Source organism: Prinia subflava, chromosome 7, assembly GCF_021018805.1.
Source record: "Prinia subflava isolate CZ2003 ecotype Zambia chromosome 7, Cam_Psub_1.2, whole genome shotgun sequence".
Classification (NCBI taxonomy): Eukaryota; Metazoa; Chordata; class Aves; order Passeriformes; family Cisticolidae; genus Prinia; species Prinia subflava.
This window is the reverse complement of record NC_086253.1, coordinates 31,992,562-32,012,018: the sequence shown is the minus strand read 5'-3', so window position 1 is coordinate 32,012,018 and position 19,457 is coordinate 31,992,562. Positions and strand designations below refer to the sequence as shown.

Below are 19,457 nucleotides of genomic sequence, written 5' to 3'. Positions count from 1 at the left end.
TAATAAGTGAAAAACATACTTTTTATCAAAATAGATTACAATACCAAATCAAACATACAGTCAAATTTTTGTCTTTTGGAGCAGAGTATATATTATTATATTCCTATATGACTATAGATAAGGCTGAAAAAAGCTGCAGTACCCCCAAAGGATTCTCATCTTAATGTTGAGTATCTAAAGAGTTCACTATCTCACTGAGAACAGCAGAATCAGAATAGTGCTAAATGTTTAAATGCCCAATGTTTAAATACGGCCAAGTTCCTTTTCTGAAGCAAATTATCTTAATTTCCCTTGTGAAAATTTCAAATTACTCTTTGAAATATAGTTAAATAACTGTGTAGATCAATAGCTACACTCAGTTGCTTAAACATTTAATTGATCATCATCCTGCCACCCGGAGCAGACTGCCCTGAGAATGCAATGTCCATTAAGTCCAAATACTATTAGCGATGATGAATACTGCCATTTAACTGCAATTGCTTTAGATCTCTCAATAAACTGCCTAAAATGGAAGAATCAATTTTTATTTTGGTCAAGCCAGTGCTAGATATGGCAAACCAATTTCTCCTAATTATGGGCATGTGTTTTTCTAATTGTATTTTACAAGGATAGTAGATAGCATTCAGATACCATCTGAGTGCTTTTTTTTTTCTTTAACAAGATTATACATGCTAAGCTTTGCAAATCACTAAATGCCTTTTATGAAAAGCCAATGTTAGAAGTGAGAGAGTGAAGTTCCAAAGGTTGCAAATTTGAACTTCGTCCAAGAAAAAAAAACAGTAAATACTGAAATGAGCCCCCATTCACATGTAAAAAGGATTTCACCTTTAGAAGGTTCCACTGCATGACAAACATATCAGTTCAGGAAAGATGGGCTGAATTCTGCTTCACTAGATTTGAGATATTTGATAACAACCAATATTGTATAGTTTTTGTACTTCAAGTGAAAGCCAACTCCTCTTACTGGCCCAGCAGCAGTTTCTGAATCATTCAAATGGATTAGAAACCGGACGTAATGAAAGGCAGCAGCTTTTTTCTTTTCTTAACAGATACACATGTATTTTTTTAATGGGCTTTGTGCAGTATGCCAGTTTTAGAAGGTGAATCTAGTTTTTCCTTTTATAGCTGGCAGACAAAACCATTTTCTCAGATGTCTCAACGAAATTCTCTACCCTTTAACGGAAGAGCAAAGTGAATAAGCCTGAATTGGCACAATCAGTTTTCCAGACACAAGGACAAGCTCTCTAACCAACATTTTTCCCTTCCTTATCAAGAAAATCACCAGGGCCTTGCCTATATTTGTAGTAGTAGTGATATCTGGTGATCCGCTGAAGCAGAACTCAACCCAAACTTCTGCATCTAGTACACTGAAAGTGTAACAGCAACAGTTTTGGCCAAAGCCAAAACTGGATGCTCAGGATTGATACTGTATAAATGTAATGATGACAAAACAAAACAAAAACGAACCTGTCACAAATGCAACCGTGAGCACTTTGATTTCCGAAGGGTTAATAAAATAAATAGTTTATAAATGTACGCTTTCATTTCAGATCTCATAATCTGGTAATAAATTATGTGATCTCAGCAGATACCTTCTGCTGTACAGTTCAGGTCACAAGCCATCTGTAAGATGTAAAATACTTCACTAGCAAGCTTGTCTCCTGGCTCAGCCAAAAAGAAAGAAAGCATGGAAAGCAAGCACAGAACACAAAGGAAAGCTGTCAATCAAATTCATTCATGCTGTTAGAAACAATAAAAGAGGGTAGTAAAGTGACCACCTGTAAGAGTAGCCCATAACTTCACAAAATGATCATATATCAAATTTTCCAAAACACTTTTACTAAGAAAACCATCAAAATAAAATGGTTTATTTTACAAAGCTGGACAAGTTATGCTCTTTCCCCATAGAGTTTCCTTTATATGTCTTTCTAAAAAGAGCAGGAAAAGATTTTCTGCATTAGGCATACAATAAAATATGTAAATGTCCAAACTGTGCTGCATACTTAGAAAGAGCAGATCAAAATAATACTACCAATCAGAATTCTGTCCAGATTTACACACTGCTCAGAGTGTACAGCAGTTGAAGCACGCTAAGAACAATAGGAAAATACATCCCCAATCTAATTGACAAATTTTGCTAATAAAACATCACTGCTGTACTGTGTTCAGATTCCAAAAAACGTCTGAGCCCTATTCTATCTACTCTCTTTCATCTCTGGCAATGTCACTTTCTTAACCTTTCCTTTAATGGACTTATTTTGGTCTACAGATATTTGTTTGCTATTGACTGGATAACCCTAATTTGAATTGGGGTACATTATACCTTCTCATTTTTCCTGCTCACTTGTTTTCATACTTTCTGCTTTTCTACTCCCATATCCCTGAGTGTGTTTGGAAGAAAAGTGAAAGAGCAGCCTCAGTTCCAAAATACCTCTAATGCAGAACTTTGCTCCTATGAGAATGCAGGAAAGCATCCTCAACTTTTCTGTTCCTCTATAGACTTCTACAGATTTGTAACACCTAGATTTGTCTAAATGCCAACAATTTAATTCAATTATAATCTATTTGGACAGGAGCTTTTTTTAAAGAATACATTAGAAAGAACCATTTAAAAAAACTCTGTATGAAGTATTTAATCCATTAATAACGATTATCATTATCATCACGGATTGTTCATGCATGAAGCATGATTTTAGGGAAGAACTGTATCTGTATGTGCTTGAAAATTTTTTGAAAACAAGTATTTGGCATTTATATATTCCCACTACTTGTGTCAGTTTCATAAACTTTAGTTTTAACTGTTGCTGCTCTCAGTACACCTCAGGAAATACATACTAACAAAACAGGTGTTTAAAATATTTAAATTATTGAGAAATAATTTAAAATATACTCTTCCCAGCAACTTAACATCATAATCATGGCTAAAGTTTTCAGTAGTAACCAAGATGAAAAAGATCCTTCACTCATGAATGTAGTAGAAAAATCACAAATCTATCAAAAATCTGATAGACCAATGGAAAGAGTTTACTTAAGACTAAGAGCAGTTAGCTACAAGGGACCTCTCCTGAAACAAACTATGCCATTCTCCTTGATTCTAGCACACTTAACATACAACAGAACTTGACTATCAGCTATGCAGTAAACACTCTGTGTATTACTAGTGCTCATAAGTCTAGTGATTAAGTCTAAACTTCAAAAAAGCATTATTAATTTTGCTACCATGACATCAACATATAGTCATATTACTGGTCAGAAATCCCCTTTCAATGACAGAGGTTAAGATATGATTTAGTAGAAAGAATATGTACAGGAAGAAGACTGGAGTTAGGAACATTGAAAGCTTTCCTTTTAGTACTGAATCAAAGGACAGCAAACTGAGAGGCAGCCCAGAGGAGAGGAAATCTATGTGAACAGTAAAATCTCTTTTTGAGCATACTATCCTGATTTGCAGAAAACTAGCATCTTATTTCCTTTTCTATCGTACAGTCTATGAGATTGACTTCATCATTTTCATTTCAGTGACACAATATTCATAAATCAAATTTAAAACTGCAACACAGCAGATACTTTGCAACATAATTTTAATCTTTAATGCAGAGTGGCATTGATAAAAATTAAATAATTTTGCCTTATAAAATCTGCATCTGCATTTAAAGAATGTCAAAACCTTGCATTATTTAGAAGAGTGATTAAAACCAAGCTGCAATGAGCCCTCCAGTATCTCAGACCCCATGCACTTGTTTCTAATAATAAAGGCCCTCAAGGCATCCTTACCCGTTATGTCAAACCAAAGTGGTGTTCCAAGAGGTTCAACAGCTATTACACCAATCATGTGAGCAACTGGGTCACTTTCCATCACCGTAAAAGAAAAAAATGATTCCTCAAAATAAATAGGCTCTGTGGGTGGGACAGGCTTTGGAATCCATTCTATGTGAAGCCGTGTAGTCGAAGATTTTTGTGGCCGGCCATTATCCACAGCTTTAATCTGTGAAATAGACACATCTTTTAGGCTACAGGATCACATAAATCATTATGTCACATAAATAGAAAGCAGTAAGAAGCTCCAAGCATGTTTGCTCGTGTGAGATATTTCCAAAAAGGTTAAGTGTCTCTCAGAGTGCCACTTGCCCTTCATTATCTGGGCAGCAAACGGAGAAAAAGTATGCAGCACCTGATAGCAGCACAAACTGTTACCATAAATTCACTTTTATTTTGCTTTTTTCCTGAAGGTGAGTCAAACTGATTGTTTATGTTCCCTCATCACATGAATTATCTGTCAAGTTCTGGGAAAGAACAGCAGTTCTTAATACACAATACAAACATCTCAAATCATCCTGTAATAAAAAACAAACAAACGCACAAAACAATACTTCTGGATTTGTTGAAGCTTTCCTCCTTCAGATACTGCAGTCACTCATCTGCCAGCCACTGAATAAAAAATGAACAGATGAAAGAACACTTTACATATTCATGATATACAAGACTTTCACTCACTGAAAGGATATCATAGTCCCTTGCTGCAGAGAATTTCTTTGATGAAACCACTCCAGTTTTTGGTTCAATAAAGAATTTGCCGTGTTCATCACCATCTTCAATGCTGTAGGAGATCTCTGCATTGGGGCCTTCATCTTTATCTGCAGCAATAACTCGATAGATCGGCTCTCTCCTAGCAGTCCTCTCTCGCTCGGGCTTACCACGCTCTGGAAGCCGAATTTTGTAGAATTTTTGCAAGAATTGAGGCTTGTTGTCATTCTCATCTAAGACCTTCACAATCACCCGTGCAACTGTTGATTTTGGAGGAGTACCGTTGTCTGTTACTGTTACCTGTTTTTATTAACAAGGGTAAAATTAGAGCTCAAACATGGTCCTTCCAACAATGCTACTCCCCAAATGAGATTTTCCTACAACTGCCTAAAGAACTGATCAGTTATCCCCTAACTTCAGTTAAAGCACTTGCCTAAAGCTATTAGGTGAGTTTTTACAAAAGACATTCAAAAGTATATTCAGCTATTATCTTAAGATTTTGACATATGAAATGCAAACATTCATGCTCCTCTCTAACAGATTATATGATTTCCACATATATGAGTATCTGATCCCTTTAGTACAGGTAATGGAACATCACCACATACCTTCCAGTTCACAAGAAAACTCCAACCACACCCAATGACAAAACCAAAGCATATCCCAAATGAGGAAATTACAAGGGGTATGGGATAACATGACCATTGACATAAAATTAGCATTTCCCTGAATCAAGCAAATAACAAAGGCAAATTTGAGAAACATCTGTTTGATTTGAATGCAACATCAGTTTTGAAGGCCTTACTGACATAACCAAGTGTATACTAAGATATGAGAGAATAACATGAAGCTAATCTAAAATATTGCATAAGAAAGTGTGAATTGGAACTCAGAAAACACAAATTTGGAATAAAAAAATGTGGTATATTAGTTACTATATGTAAGCAACCAAAGACCAAATTTAATAGCAAAAAGGAATAAACCCACCAACCCATCTGGTCAACTTTTCAATGCTCAATTAATTAGCCAGATGCTCAGCACTTGGGTGATAATACTGTCCACCATTCTGTGCATTTCTGGGTTTCTTTCCAACCCATTATCAGAGTTGTAAACACAAAACTAACACATGGGAAAACTGCTACTTTAGGTTAGGCTGTCTGTTAGTATCTGTAGTTAAGAGTTCTGTCAGATACTTCACAGACTTTTAGTTAAAACTTTAACAGCCAGTTGGGACTCAAAATGAAAAAAAAAAAAAGAATTACAAATTACACCAGCAGGCAATGAACATGTTCCAAACTGAAGAGATGAGCTTAAACTGCTATTTTATACAGAATGATAAAAGCAGGAGGATTAATGTACGTGACATTGTAATCCTAAAAATAAACTCTCCGAGTTCTGTACATGTTAACTTAAGGTTATAAAGTTAGGCTTTAATTAGCAAGACTGCTAGCAGATAACTGTCCACAACATTACACTATGAGTGTAGCCCCTGGCATAAGTTTTGGCCCAGAACAAGTAGCGCACACACACACACGTTGCTTAGCTGCAGCCTGAGAATTCACACAATTCAGACACAATTTTCAACAGGCAACTTGGTTATGGCCACCCTGTTCCAGGGATAAGGTGTAAGCAATCAAGACCATATGGACCATGTTGCCCCAGGAGTAGGAAACAATCCACAGCTCATTTTATTTACTGTATAAATCCAATAAAATATCCAGTATAATATATAGAGAAGTAAAAATCATGATTTACCAATTTCACAACCCATATACAATGGCAGTGGTCAAGAAATAAGACATAATGGACACAAACTGCTTTGGGAAACTGAGACAACCAGATTTGTGAAGGCAATTTGAAAAGAGAATTATATAATTACTTTAAAATTTACAGGAATACTATGTCTAGTACTAAACCAGATTTGCCATTTAATTAATTTTGTTACTATTACTTCTAGAAACACGCTGTAGAGGAAATTCCGCCCCATTGCTACTTTGGTAAAAAGCGTTCTTTTCAACAGAAATGAAAATAATGATAAAAAAATTTGTCCAACAGCTGCATTAATCCAGCTCACAATGCACCAAAGGGATACAAAAGGCCCAGGAAGCCTGCACTTCATATTGCAGTTATGCAGAAGGATAGTTTGTGCTGTTGAGGAATAAATACATTCATCTCCATGTCTCTGCAGTCATTGCACTCATACTGGAACAGCTTCCTAAGGATTTCACAAGTTTTGAGTAAGTCTAGCGTTGCTTCTCCGTCTTTAACAATAATTTGGTCAACTCCCAACTGCAGTCTTTTATCTGTCATCCAGGACAAGAGGCACAGTAAATATTCCAGATAAATCTTAGGACATAAGGATCACTGTGAATATTAAGTCTTCACTACAGGGGAAGTACCATGGCATTACACTGCTTGACAACATTATGAAACTTAAAATTTTCCATGTGTTTTCCATTCAGGTTGTTTGACAAATAATGAGAAAAGATCTTAAATAAACTCCAGGCATCTAATCAAATGTAGTTAAATAAAAGCATTATGGCACAAGTTTCATGCTCTTGGACTTGGGCTCTGTAATGCATGTCTTGCAACTGACGTGATTGGTAAATATGTTGTGCAGTAAATAGGGCTACTCACATTCCATCCTTTTTTATTCTGCATATTATAAAAACATTCTGCACTTCTTTTTCAGAAGCCTATACTCAGCAAAAGTTAGGCTGAAATAGCTATTCCAACCATTACACAGGAATATAAAAAGAGGAATCACTCCTTTTAACAATCATGCCTTTGTACCATTTAAATTTTGTTTTGAGATATAGAAAAAAAATCATTCAATCTGTACGTTTACTCTTTTTTTTAAAAAAAAAGCCTCAACACACTGTTTTTATGAGATAGGTGGTTATCTGCATTGCAACATAATGAACACATAAGGAAATTGTGAAATCCTTTTTTTTTTAATTCTTCATATAGTTATCGAGCCTGGCAAACCTAATTCTCTGTAAAAGCGCAATGCACTTACAGTCACTTGCGTTTCAGCAATCTAAACAAATTATTTACCTCCAGTATGTGCTCTCCCTGCTGCTCTCGATCTAGTTTTCTGGATGTGGTTGTAATTAGCCCTGTAAACATAAGAGAATAATTAATCAGATCCTTCAAGAAAATAATCTGAATGAAGGTTAGGTTAAATCAGCAGTTACTGATATCCTTAATATCAATTTCTTCTATGGTGGCCACTTTGATTTTTGTAGAATTTATGCTTTCATTGAGGGAAGGGGTGAGAGGTTTCCAATCCTTAAAAGCTGTGAAAATATTCTTTGCAATCTGAAAACTAAGCTGTTCTAACACTTAAGACAAATACAGTTCAGTGTTCCAACACATCTGTGAGTGTTACGTTTCTGACAGAGTAATGAATGCAATTCTCCCAGATGAAATCTTGTTTTCAGAGGGCATTCATACACCTTCTTCAAAGGGTGCTGACGGACATTATTTGAATTAACTATTAATCTTTTCTGGAGAAACACCTATTTGTAATATTAGTGATAAAGGCAAAAGAAGAATAACCTGAAGAGATGCAGTAACAGTGGAAAAAACAGAGCAATTTGTCTGTGTCGGCTTGATTTCACAATGACAAGCAAACTGTTGCAGTTGACAATAGCAGAGAACCACAAGTTTTTGATGCATGATGTTATATTTTGTCACAAGACTTTGATACACTCCTGATGCAAGATTAGGAATGCATGATGGCTTTAAATGAAGGAAGTCAAAGAGTAGGAGGTAACAAAAAGACAGTGAAATCTAATATAGAAGGATCTTATTTGAATTAATTCTCCCTAATTCTCCCTAGTTCAGAATTTTAACTATTAAGTTAAAATTGGTAAACTCTCTGTTATAGTGGAATGATTTTCTGTTGTGTGAGTTAAGTGTGTCACAAATGCAGCCCCAAGAGAATTCAGATTCTTTGCTACACAAAGCCATTAAACATTTTGCACGTCCAAGTTGGCCCCACAAATCCATTGCTGTGCTCATGTGGGACTGAGCCTGTGCTAGTCAATCTTGCTAGACCCAACTTGGCCTTTCATGAAGCAAACACCAAGCTCTGGATTTGCCCAGCTTAAGCAACTACTGATCAAAGCATCCCATATTCTCCTAAGCAGCAACACAGAGGATACTGCAATGTCAGAAGACACTTTATCCAACTATACCAGCTTTTGATAGTGAAAGGAAAGCAGTCATCCTGATCCTTAATTGTCCAACTGGAAAACAAGGAAACAATTACCCAATGAAGGATGAAATAGAGATCAAAATAGAGGTGGCATACTTCATGTTCCATTTTCTAATTACATTTTTTTTTATATGACCTTATATAAGGAAAATTAAAATCCACTTATAAAGTTTTCAAAGCTGGCCCGCTACAATAAAAAAGCCTTCAATTTTGTCTCTCAGCTGATAAAAAGCAGAGTACGTAAGAAAAGCAATAAAGACTTTAATTTCATTTAAAAGAGAAAGGCCAAGAGAAACAGGATTGTATACCACAGGTGCATAGCTACTCACTGCTTCTGACAAAAACATCTGTAGTCTACTTATCCCAACAAAATAGACAGCCTGTACTAAATAATACGAATAAAATCTATATAAGGCAATATTACAGCTGTCAAATGTTCAAACAACTATTCTCCAAAATACAGACAGTACAAATAACAGCTGTTTCAATTAGGATCAAATCTGCCCTTGTTTTTCCAGCAATTTTATTTGCATCATATCAAATCCATTATTTATGTAGTATTCTAGACAAAGATGTGTCATCTTCTCCTGCTTTACATTTTAATGCTTTTATAGCACATACAAGATTGCTATTGTTAGGATATATCTTTTGGTATTATGAAGTAATTGTCCTTAGTTACAAAGAAAGGGGGAATGAAAATTAAAACATACGAAAACCCAAAACAAACAAACCAAACAAGCAACAAGGAAAAAAGTTGCACTATTACTGTGAATTTAGAAAGGGGCAGGGGAAGAAAGAGAAGATGATGGGACAGTTGCCTATTAATGTTCTTGAGGTAACATTTTCACATGGATATTACAGAGCCGTGAACAATGACCGCTGAAAATATTTATTGTCACATATTCTAAAAAGTTTATTTCTGCCGAAGTCTGGGCAACGTATTTCTTTCCACAGGCTCTATAGGAAACAGAATAGGACTGTTAATTGGAAGTGCACAAGTGGCACAGCCACCTCATCTGCTTCCTTCAAAGCAAAGGGACTTGCAGGTGACTTGAGAAAACACAAGTTCTCCTAAAACCTCTTTCTACTGAGTACCTCTGTAAAAAGCCAGCACAAGCCCTCCCATGAAGCATTAATCTCAAGGCTCACCACAGTTACAAGAGAAAAGGGTAGATTGCAGCATAGCCACTAAAGGAGTTGACTGTTGAACAGCTGGGTTGAACATGGGGAAAATCTGAAAAAACACAGGAAAAACAAGGCAATCCTAGCAGAAATACTTCATGATGCTTGCATTTCCCTGAATATTCAATAGTTAGTCTACATCATCTGACAATAATAAGACTATCTCCCACAGCATGAGCAAGTAGAGAATTACATGAGATCAGAAAAATGGCACTTTTAATAGCTTCCTATCCATTTTATTTTTCATCAAGAGCCATGAAGACTGGAGCCACCCCTAAAGATGGCAATTAATACTTGGAGGAAAAAATATATTAATCAAAAAACCATTCAAAAGCTTTTGCTTTAAGCACTCAAACCAAAATTCTACCATGTACCACTACTTTACAGACTAGTGATTCTTAAAGGAAGTCTTGTTCCAGATAAAATTCCTGTTAATGAAGTTGGTCAATACAACTCAAATGGGTAAGCAGAAAAATATCCAGCAAGAACAAAATATACATGCTTTGATCTGTTAAAACCTCCAGTCTTTTCAGTCAAGCATGCCACACTTCTGTTAAAACACTTCAGACCAATAACAGAAGGGCTTAGTCTTCACCATATATATCCTGTATATTCAGCAGAAACTAATGCCAACAAAGGAAATGTAACACTTCTGGATTTAGAATCACATACACATGCATGACATTCTTTTTATTTAACTCTTTACTGCTGGACACTTTCCTAAGTGCAAATTTAGCTTCAGTGAAGTGTTTCACTTCAGCTTAAGACTATAAAAGGTTTGATTATTGCAATCACTACACTTTTCTATTTTTGCCAGGTTTTTCTGTTACAGAATGTTTAATGCTGCACCAACAGATTTCATCCATTGTTGAAGAGCTTTCCTGGACTACAGCTGTGATAATAAGGTCAAGTGCTCCTGTGCACTGTGACTGCCTGTTAAAGAGGGCTGGGGAGAATCTCTGGACCTAACGTAAGTCAGCTCCCTGCAACAAAAGCCACCACTCTGCTCTGATCTTAAGTTTTTTTGATTGAATTCCTTCTCTTTTCTAAGCATGACCACACTTATGCACACACCACATCCCCAAAGAAGTGGTAAGCAAAAGATTTCAGTTAAGCTCTGAAGAAGTATACAACATTCAGTTTTGAAATCCTTGCTATGAGGTGGGGAGAATGTGTTTATTGCTGAATGAAATAATAGCATGTGTGAGAAACAGGTCACTGTGACAAACCACTGTATTTCAAAACAAAACTGACTCAGAGCACTGTTTTGTAGTCATATTCTTGCATTTTGCTTCTGCCTCCTTTAAACAGTCCCCCTCTCCCAAAACCAACAGGAACAATAAGCTCCAGTCACATCACTGACTATTATTTCACCTGAAATCAATGTCACTATGGCAAGATGGGTCAAGCATTCCTGAGAAATACAAAATGGTTTATAAAAAACATTTCTAAGATAATGATGAGGAAATGGTATCTCTAGTGAATTGATGTAATTTGTCTAAGCAGTAATATTAAAAAACTTGCCTCATCAGAAACATTTTCACAACAGCAACTTAATAATTTAGAAAGCCTTTGGATAAATCCTAGCTGCTCTGCCTCACTAGCTGGAGAGCTACTAGAATCAACTGAAACTAACTGTAAACATCTGTAACAAACAAAACAAAACAACCTGCACTAGGAGCAAATACAACTGTACTCTCCCTTCATTCCTTATTTGAGTTTACGTTCTGGGGATACCTGCTGTCTATTTGAGGTCTACCCAAAAACTAAGAGGAGCACAACTGCATTCAGATAAAACTTACCTCAGATTTCTATTTTAAGTAATAGCAAAACAAACATCCTAAAATGCAACTACAGCATACAATTATGTAAATGGAAATAAAACTGCTACATTTGGAACAGAAATTAGCACCAGAGATCAGATATTAGCAGGGATTTATTTCATATGGGTTCATTTATTTCATATCCCATCTTCATCATATTATCTCTTTCTGAAGACTAGCACATCAACAACAATTTTCATTCAATGCTGAAATGGCAATATCTTTCAAAAATCATTGGGTGGACAATTGGGTGGACACTGTTTTAAGAATTATCTGTTAGCTATCTTTATGGCATGAATTATCTCAGTGATGAAAGAAGTGGCATCAGAAAAAGAGGTCTTTGCAAGCAGAGGAAGATGGCTTGAAGTTTTCATCCTGCTGTGCATACATCATGCATCCCCATACATTTGTGCTTTCACAAATACCTGCGGATTTTCCAACTGCACATTCAGCTTAAGATGATGAAGATTCTGGAGCTGGGAGATAGTTTGCCTATTAGACATGGGTAACCCCCATAATGAACCAAAAGACTAACGCAGACGCCAAGCATACTATGCTGCCCCCAATGAGTTTGAACTGATAGACTTGATTTGAATTAGTGTAACACTATTTGAACTGCAGCATATGAAAAGAAATAGTGTCTCTCTGAGCTTTGAATGCATTGGCAGTTAAGAATGAAGGAAGCAGCTATACAATTTTTTATCACTAACTTCAACAGATACAAGTCATAAACTAATTATGAAGGAGGCCATATTTGGTCAATGTGCTTTTTGTCATCTGTGTTAAATGCAAATCATAACTAACCAGCAGACATAGTTTCTCTGGACTGCATCAGTCATTTATCACTTAAAATCTCAGTCATGATTACTGCAATTTAGTCAATTATTATTTTAGCTCTTGTTCCCCCACTTCAACCCCCAAACCAACAAATGACTAGTGAATGTTAAAGGATTTTCTTTTTTTTTACTTTTAACATATTGTTATACCTTCAGATCTGTTTACAAGGTCTTAATATGTAAATCAGTTTAATATTAGAAGGAAGTATGGATTGTAAATTCACATATGGCTGTAATGGTAATCATATTAACTACTGCGTAACACAGCCCAAAAGCAGTGAGCAAATTACAGCAAATATTCTGTAATTGAAGACCAATTATGTCTCTTCAAATGATAGAGATACTGTCTCACTTCAAGGCAGGGTTTCCTACTAATCTTCCTCAGTGTACTGTATCCTTCAAGACAGCTTTCCCTTCTAGACAGAGGAATATATCTTACTTTTTTTTTTGTGACAGACTAAGAAGTTCACGGGAATCAGCAGTTTCCTCCTCACAGAAGTACTAGGTGAGGAGGAAACATTAGACATCTTTCATAATACAGCAAGTGTCAAGTCTCACTGTCTGAAAGATCTCTTATGACACCATTTTCAACTTCAGATATCTCAGCACTTTCCAAAATATGAACAAAATTACTGATAAAACAATAATCCATGATTGTTTTATCACTGACACATAAAGATGACTTTTTTCCAGTCTTCTTTCAACTGATTTCAAGTCTACTGTGTTTTACACCTGACTTACTGTACAATCAATGACCATCAGAAAAGGCCCACATTTTCTTTCTAAAGATGTTCAGATAAGCTTTTTGTCAAGACTGTAGTCAAATCTTGGTTTCTACATAAGCCAAAAAATGGCTTCACAACCAAACCAAATGAACAAGTTAATATGAGCAAGCAAGTTGATCAAACTTAATAGCAAAGGGACTGAAGAAGAGATCCAGCTTTGCAGCTGGCAAAAAATGAACTCTGTCTTACTAGCCATGTCACGACTGATATGACTATTATAAGCTAGAAAGTCTATTATATCACCACTGTCAAACATCACCATGAAGGCAGACTGCTGAGTTAAAAAAGAAAAAGATAGTGGTAACAAGCTATCATACTGGAGAAAGTATATCATAAAGGAACTGAACTTTGGTTTACATAGGCTTAAAGATAATTCCTTAGCAATTTCACTTGCTTGTCATTCCTAAACTCTTCCCTGTTCTAAGCACCTTAGTAATTCTCATCAAAACCAGCAACAGAATTGTCACCAGTAATTTTCTAATGCTGAATTATGATTGTAAATATACAGTCCCAAGAGAAACTAGGAATATATTTACAAGCACCTTAAACGGCTGCAAATGCCTCTTCTGGTCAAGTACAACACTTAAAAGCAATCATTACTGTTCTTTCAATAAAGGCCTCAAAAATGGTACCACTTTTCAAGAAGAATTTAGAGTTTGGGTTCCCTTTCAATTCTCCTAGCCATACACTCTCCCCATTAGCTCTGCTGTTACTTGCTTGTTCTCTCTGGCCTCTTGAATTTTACCTTTCTTTGCTATGCAGTTGTCTGTGTGTAACAAAGATTCATTCTGGCTAACAGAGCTCAAAGCCTGTGGCTAGGAGACTTTTCTGGATAGTTTAAATGCACTTCTTACATAAACTTCCTGATGCGCATAATTACAAATTAATTACAACACTCTAGCTTTAGAAAAATTAAAATGGAAACCTACTGCACTACACTCTGATGAAGTCACTACTCCCTTTCTGTTAAGTATAGCATGATGGCACTCAACTAGTAGACTCTTTCACAGTTCTGGTGCCTTTTCCCCTTCAATTCTCAGGTACAGCCATTCAAGCAAAAGCCAACAGGACACTCCCACAGTGTACAGACACCTAAGTAAATTCCAGACTGAGAAGTCTGAAACACATTGAGAACTACACATTCTATTTGCTCTTCAGACCAGCTTTTCTTTTTACTTAGGTATTTCCTTATTCCTGTTTCAAATGCTAGCACATATGCTCCGGATTTCATCCACAAAAAACACTGTTGGCACATTTGTCCCAGATAATACTTCTTGCCCTTTGAATAGTACTCCATGAAAAGTGAAGCACTAATTGAGATCTCAGTCCTGCCCAAGTCAGGACTGCATCAAACGAGGGGTAACACCCTGTTCATAAGGGTGTATCTGTGCAGCACATTTATTGAAGTACAGTAATATCACAGAATACGCTGAGTTGGAAGGGACACACAAGGATCATCAAGTCCAGCTCAGTGTTTATTAGCTTGTTACCAAGACAGAAAGCTTTGTATATAGGGTCAAAAAGTAGGTTACTTCATCCTATGGCTAATATTTCATACCACCAAGCACCATGTTTATCTGTAACCAGGCAATTTAACTACTCAGTCCTATTACTATAAAGTATAAGAGCAAGGTGCACATCTGAAGTTGAGTCACTTACCTGAACTATTTTAACAGCATCCTGGAATTTGCTGAGCAGAATACTCATTAATCATATTTGTGATCTGAGCATGAAGCCAAGACAAGCAACCCACCAAAGACTATTTATGTACAGCATAAGTAAGAAAAAATAATTTACATAAACAGCTAAGCCATCCAATACAACAAACACTGTAGAGCTTCCATTTCTGCTAGATTTCAAATGGAGTGTAAAATCAATGTTTATTGATCATATAATTGTAGAAAATTCCACAGATCTATCTAACTAAAAGTAAACCATGTAGTTTTGTATATTCTAATTAGTCACTGACCACATTATTTTTAGTCTGGATTTACTAAGACAGTGGTATTAACTTTTTCTGCAGTAATTTTTCCAGCAGTAAAATTATTTGGGAGATAATGGAAAAGACTATATAAATAACAACAAACATTCAAATAGCTACATTAAAATGTCTATGATCCTGCATTATCAGTCCTGGAAGGCATTTAGGGTAACTCCAGTTTCGCTGTCATTCATAATTTTTTCCTAGTTTCTGTTATACAAAAGATAAAAGAATTGTAAGTCAAAAGCAGTATAAGATAAAATCACAAAAAATTGTATTTAATAAATAATAACAAATAGCTAAAATAATTTTGAATGAAAAACTGAACAACAAAGCTCGCAGTTACTTTAAGGAAACTAATAAGTGATGATACATTTCCTCTAGAATGAACTTTGATCTTACTATCAACAGAACACTATAAATTTTTGTTACCTCTCTGCTTACTTTGTGAAAATACTCTTGCCTTCAAAAGCCACATCAATTCAAAGCTCAAATGCCTTCAGTAATTAACTCTGAACAATAACAGAGCCTGGCATTGTTTACCAGCTACAGAAGTTACATTAAAAAATTCAGCATTTTGATCTTTATTTCATTTTAAATCACGTAAGCGTGCAATATACTAACATTGGTTTTATCCAAGTTCCAAAATATTACGTCAATTTGGATTAAAAACCACAAGTAGTTAAACAACAAAGACTTCCTTTGTTAAAATGAAGCCAATACTACTCTGTGGTCACTGACCCTTCATTTCCTCACTAATTCTCCAGTGTTATCGGAAACCCATGGAAGTTGTTTGCAGCTGTACCCATTTCCCATTACACTTCAGTCTCCAAATCAGACACACACACACTGCTTTAAAGGTTACTGTGTAAAATGCACAGGATACAGTGATGTTCTGGAAGAGGCAATTACTCAAAGCTTCTGCTGACTTCCCCAACCAATATCCTTATCTAAATGGACTACCTCCTACACTGTAGGACTACTAATTTCTTCAAAGATATGTCCATAACATTCTCATAATAATACCAAAGCCCTTAATATATATTAATATATCTTTACAACACTCCCAAGTAACTAGGTCATGCAATTCTTTCTATTTTATATGTGCAAAACCTAAATGTGAGAAAATTAACAACTCAAAATTATTCTGGCATCCTCCTGTCCAGGTTGTGAACCCAAGTCTAGTTTTGAGAAATACGCATCTCTTTCATACCAGGTTTTATTAAAAGCATAGAAAGCTGTACTTTTGCAATCAGCATTCCTGCCAATCTGAATCAAAATTGTTATATGGGGCAATATTAGGTACCTCCCTTCCTCATTTGCTATTTTTGTTTTAAATTTCTGAGGTAAGGCATGACTTCTCAAGAAAGTGTTTTTTGCTACCCAGCCCTGATTCCTTCCCCAAGCCTAATCTGGTTGGCACAACAAATATAACAGAAGTCCTGGAGAAGTGTAAAGAAGCATACTAATTGTGCAAAAGATCAGGAATTATTTCTAGCCTAAATGTATGTGCAAGGTAATACAAAAAGAGTATCCTTATATTATGGATGCGCTATATGGATACCTGGTTAGGATTCCATTTTCTTGCTCAGTAATACTAAGGAAAGCTGGAACTCCTTCCTCCATGCAAATGCAGATTTTGCCATTCTAGTGTGCATGCTGCCACTTATAAAGCAGTATAACCTTTCAGGCACCTTAACTCAGCAATCTTTGAGATATTCATCATATAGAGCCTGTAACACTGAGCAGAAACCATATTTTAAAAACATGGCACAGCAAAACTATTTCATCCATATGGAAACTGATACAGGGTTCAGGGAATTCAGTGAGCTTTTTTGTTTAGAGAGAGTTCAGCCTAATGTCTCTAGTTCTAAAGCAATTAAGGAAGTTCTCCCTAGCTCTTGAATTTCCATGTCTTACATGTGACTTGCTGAGTTATTAATTTAAAAGTTAATAACTTTCTTCTAATTTCACATGGATGTTTCCCACCCCACAATTTAAAAAGTAAAGCTAGAAGAAAAATACAAACCAGGAAACAATTATAGGAAAAGAATTTGGTTGACAATGTCATTGTGGGGAACTGTAAGCACACATTTTAAATTGGGGATAATAATTAATTAATAATTGTAATTGATAATAATAATAAATAATAGTTACAATAATAATTATTACAATAATAATTATTACAATAATACATTACAATAATAATTGTTACAATAATAATTATTACAATAATATTTACAAGATATTGTAATATTAAAATATTGTAATATGAAAGGCAAAAAGATGAAGAAAAATATAAATTTTTCTACTCAGGATGATTGTGTTCATGAAAAATAGAAACACTGAGTAGGTTATTTCAAACATTAAAATAACCAATTGTATTTTGTAAATACAGCCATGGAGTTTATATCCATGATGTGTAAAACTTTTTGGTTCTACAAGTACCCAAATAGCTCACAAGCAAATAACAGAAGCTCACAAGCAAATAACAGAAGCTCACAAGCAAGAAACAGAAATAGTATCAAACCACTTTTATACGTACAATATGTATTACATGTGCTTATAAAAGCATTGTATATGTATTTTGAGCTCCAAAGCACAAATCCCAGAATTTGTTTACTGCTATATAATGCTTTGCTGTACATGAGTGTTGCTAAGTGCAAATCTTCTCTGAGCCTCAGTGCAATAGCTCTAGTGTTAAGTGCTGAGATTAACCACAGTCCCAGGATGTGTGTTCAGAACAGCTAACAAATTGTGCAACTTCAACTCTTCCCACCTAAACATATTAACATGAGTTGCAACTCTTCCACTTTGTCAATTACTTCTGTATTTAATTACAAGGTATGTTGCAAGAAGTTATATTAAAGTAGTTATCATAATTTGCATGTTTGTCTACAGTTATGTTCAGATTGAGCATGACAGTTGTAGAATTAAGTCTTTGTTCTCATTCTTCCTGGCAAATAATATTATGATAATTTTTATATAATATACCTATTTTTATTCTACCTGGACAGCTCATATGTACAGCACTTTCTTTTCATTATGTGGAAATACCAAAGATAAATAAAATGTTATTTTATTTGCTTTCATGAAAGACCAAGTAATATGTGAAAACATTACAAAGTGTTCTGTGATGTAAAAGTACTGTTATATATTGTTCTAAGAAGTGAAATAGCATGCAAAGAAAAATTTAGCAGTGCTTCTTATTATTTTATAATTATTTTATAGTTATTTATAGTTATTTTGTAATTATTTGAAATATAAAAGATGTTTTTAAGTGTCAGTGAAGATTTACTGAAGGGGATACCTGGAAACAGATTGCAGTAGAGGATGTAGATACTACTTAAGCCAGTAGCATTTCTGAGAAACAGATCAGTCAGTCAATAAAGAAATCTCTTCTTTTTGTGAAAGATGAACTATATCCTACAAAGATCCACGTCACTGAGTTTCTCAAAATTCAGGATTATTGTATTAAGACATCTTAGTCTGGAGTCCACAAAATTCTAGAAATGCATTCGCTACATCAGGAAAAGAGAACGCAGTGTTTCACTTGACACAGGTCACATATAGGTTGTTTCTATTTATAATCTGCATTACTACTATGTGTGGGAATTCTAGCCATGGACCACATTATCATAGCATTAAATTTTATAAAGAGAAAGGAAACAATGGATCTTGGACCAGGAGAGGAGATAACAACACATGACCACCTGAAACATATTTTTAACACTTGCCACATATTTTAAGAATCCCAACACTAGCTTTTAGTTGACTTGAACTGAATGCCATTACAGTCCTCAACTCACCTTTGGGGATGCACAACAGCACATACTTAACTCATACTGTCACTTTCAACACTACAACAGGATAGAATTAAAAACACTTGAGTCATATTCCAGCCCTATCTCCCCAGTGGTTTGAAGGGAAACTTGGAGCCCTGGGGAAGATTTCTCTTCCTTGGACAAGTACCTTACAGTGTGATAACTTCACAACACAACAAGGATAATATATACACATCAGCAAACAAGACAGGACTTGATCTCTCCAATTCCAGTCAAACACACTCTTCAGTTGAGCCCTCTTTTAATTGATTGGGGAAGA

The 19,457-nt window shown here is 35.4% G+C and overlaps 1 protein-coding gene across 6 annotated transcripts in view; it reads right to left on the bottom strand.

The window, feature by feature from the left end:
* FAT1 (FAT atypical cadherin 1) overlaps nucleotides 1-19,457 on the bottom strand; it is a 105,499-nt gene that overhangs the window by 44,045 nt on the left and 41,997 nt on the right. For 4 of the 6 annotated variants that reach the window (XM_063402070.1, XM_063402073.1, XM_063402074.1 and 1 more), the window contains exons 4-6: nucleotides 7,582-7,643; nucleotides 4,495-4,824; nucleotides 3,775-3,985 (exon numbers count right to left, since the gene is read on the bottom strand). In XM_063402070.1, coding sequence (XP_063258140.1) covers nucleotides 3,775-3,985; nucleotides 4,495-4,824; nucleotides 7,582-7,643 — 603 coding nt within the window. Of the gene's footprint in view, nucleotides 1-3,774; nucleotides 3,986-4,494; nucleotides 4,825-5,376; nucleotides 6,828-7,581; nucleotides 7,644-14,801; nucleotides 15,564-19,457 lie in introns of those variants that run through there. The other 2 variants (XM_063402075.1, XM_063402076.1) reach the window with 2 other exon arrangements.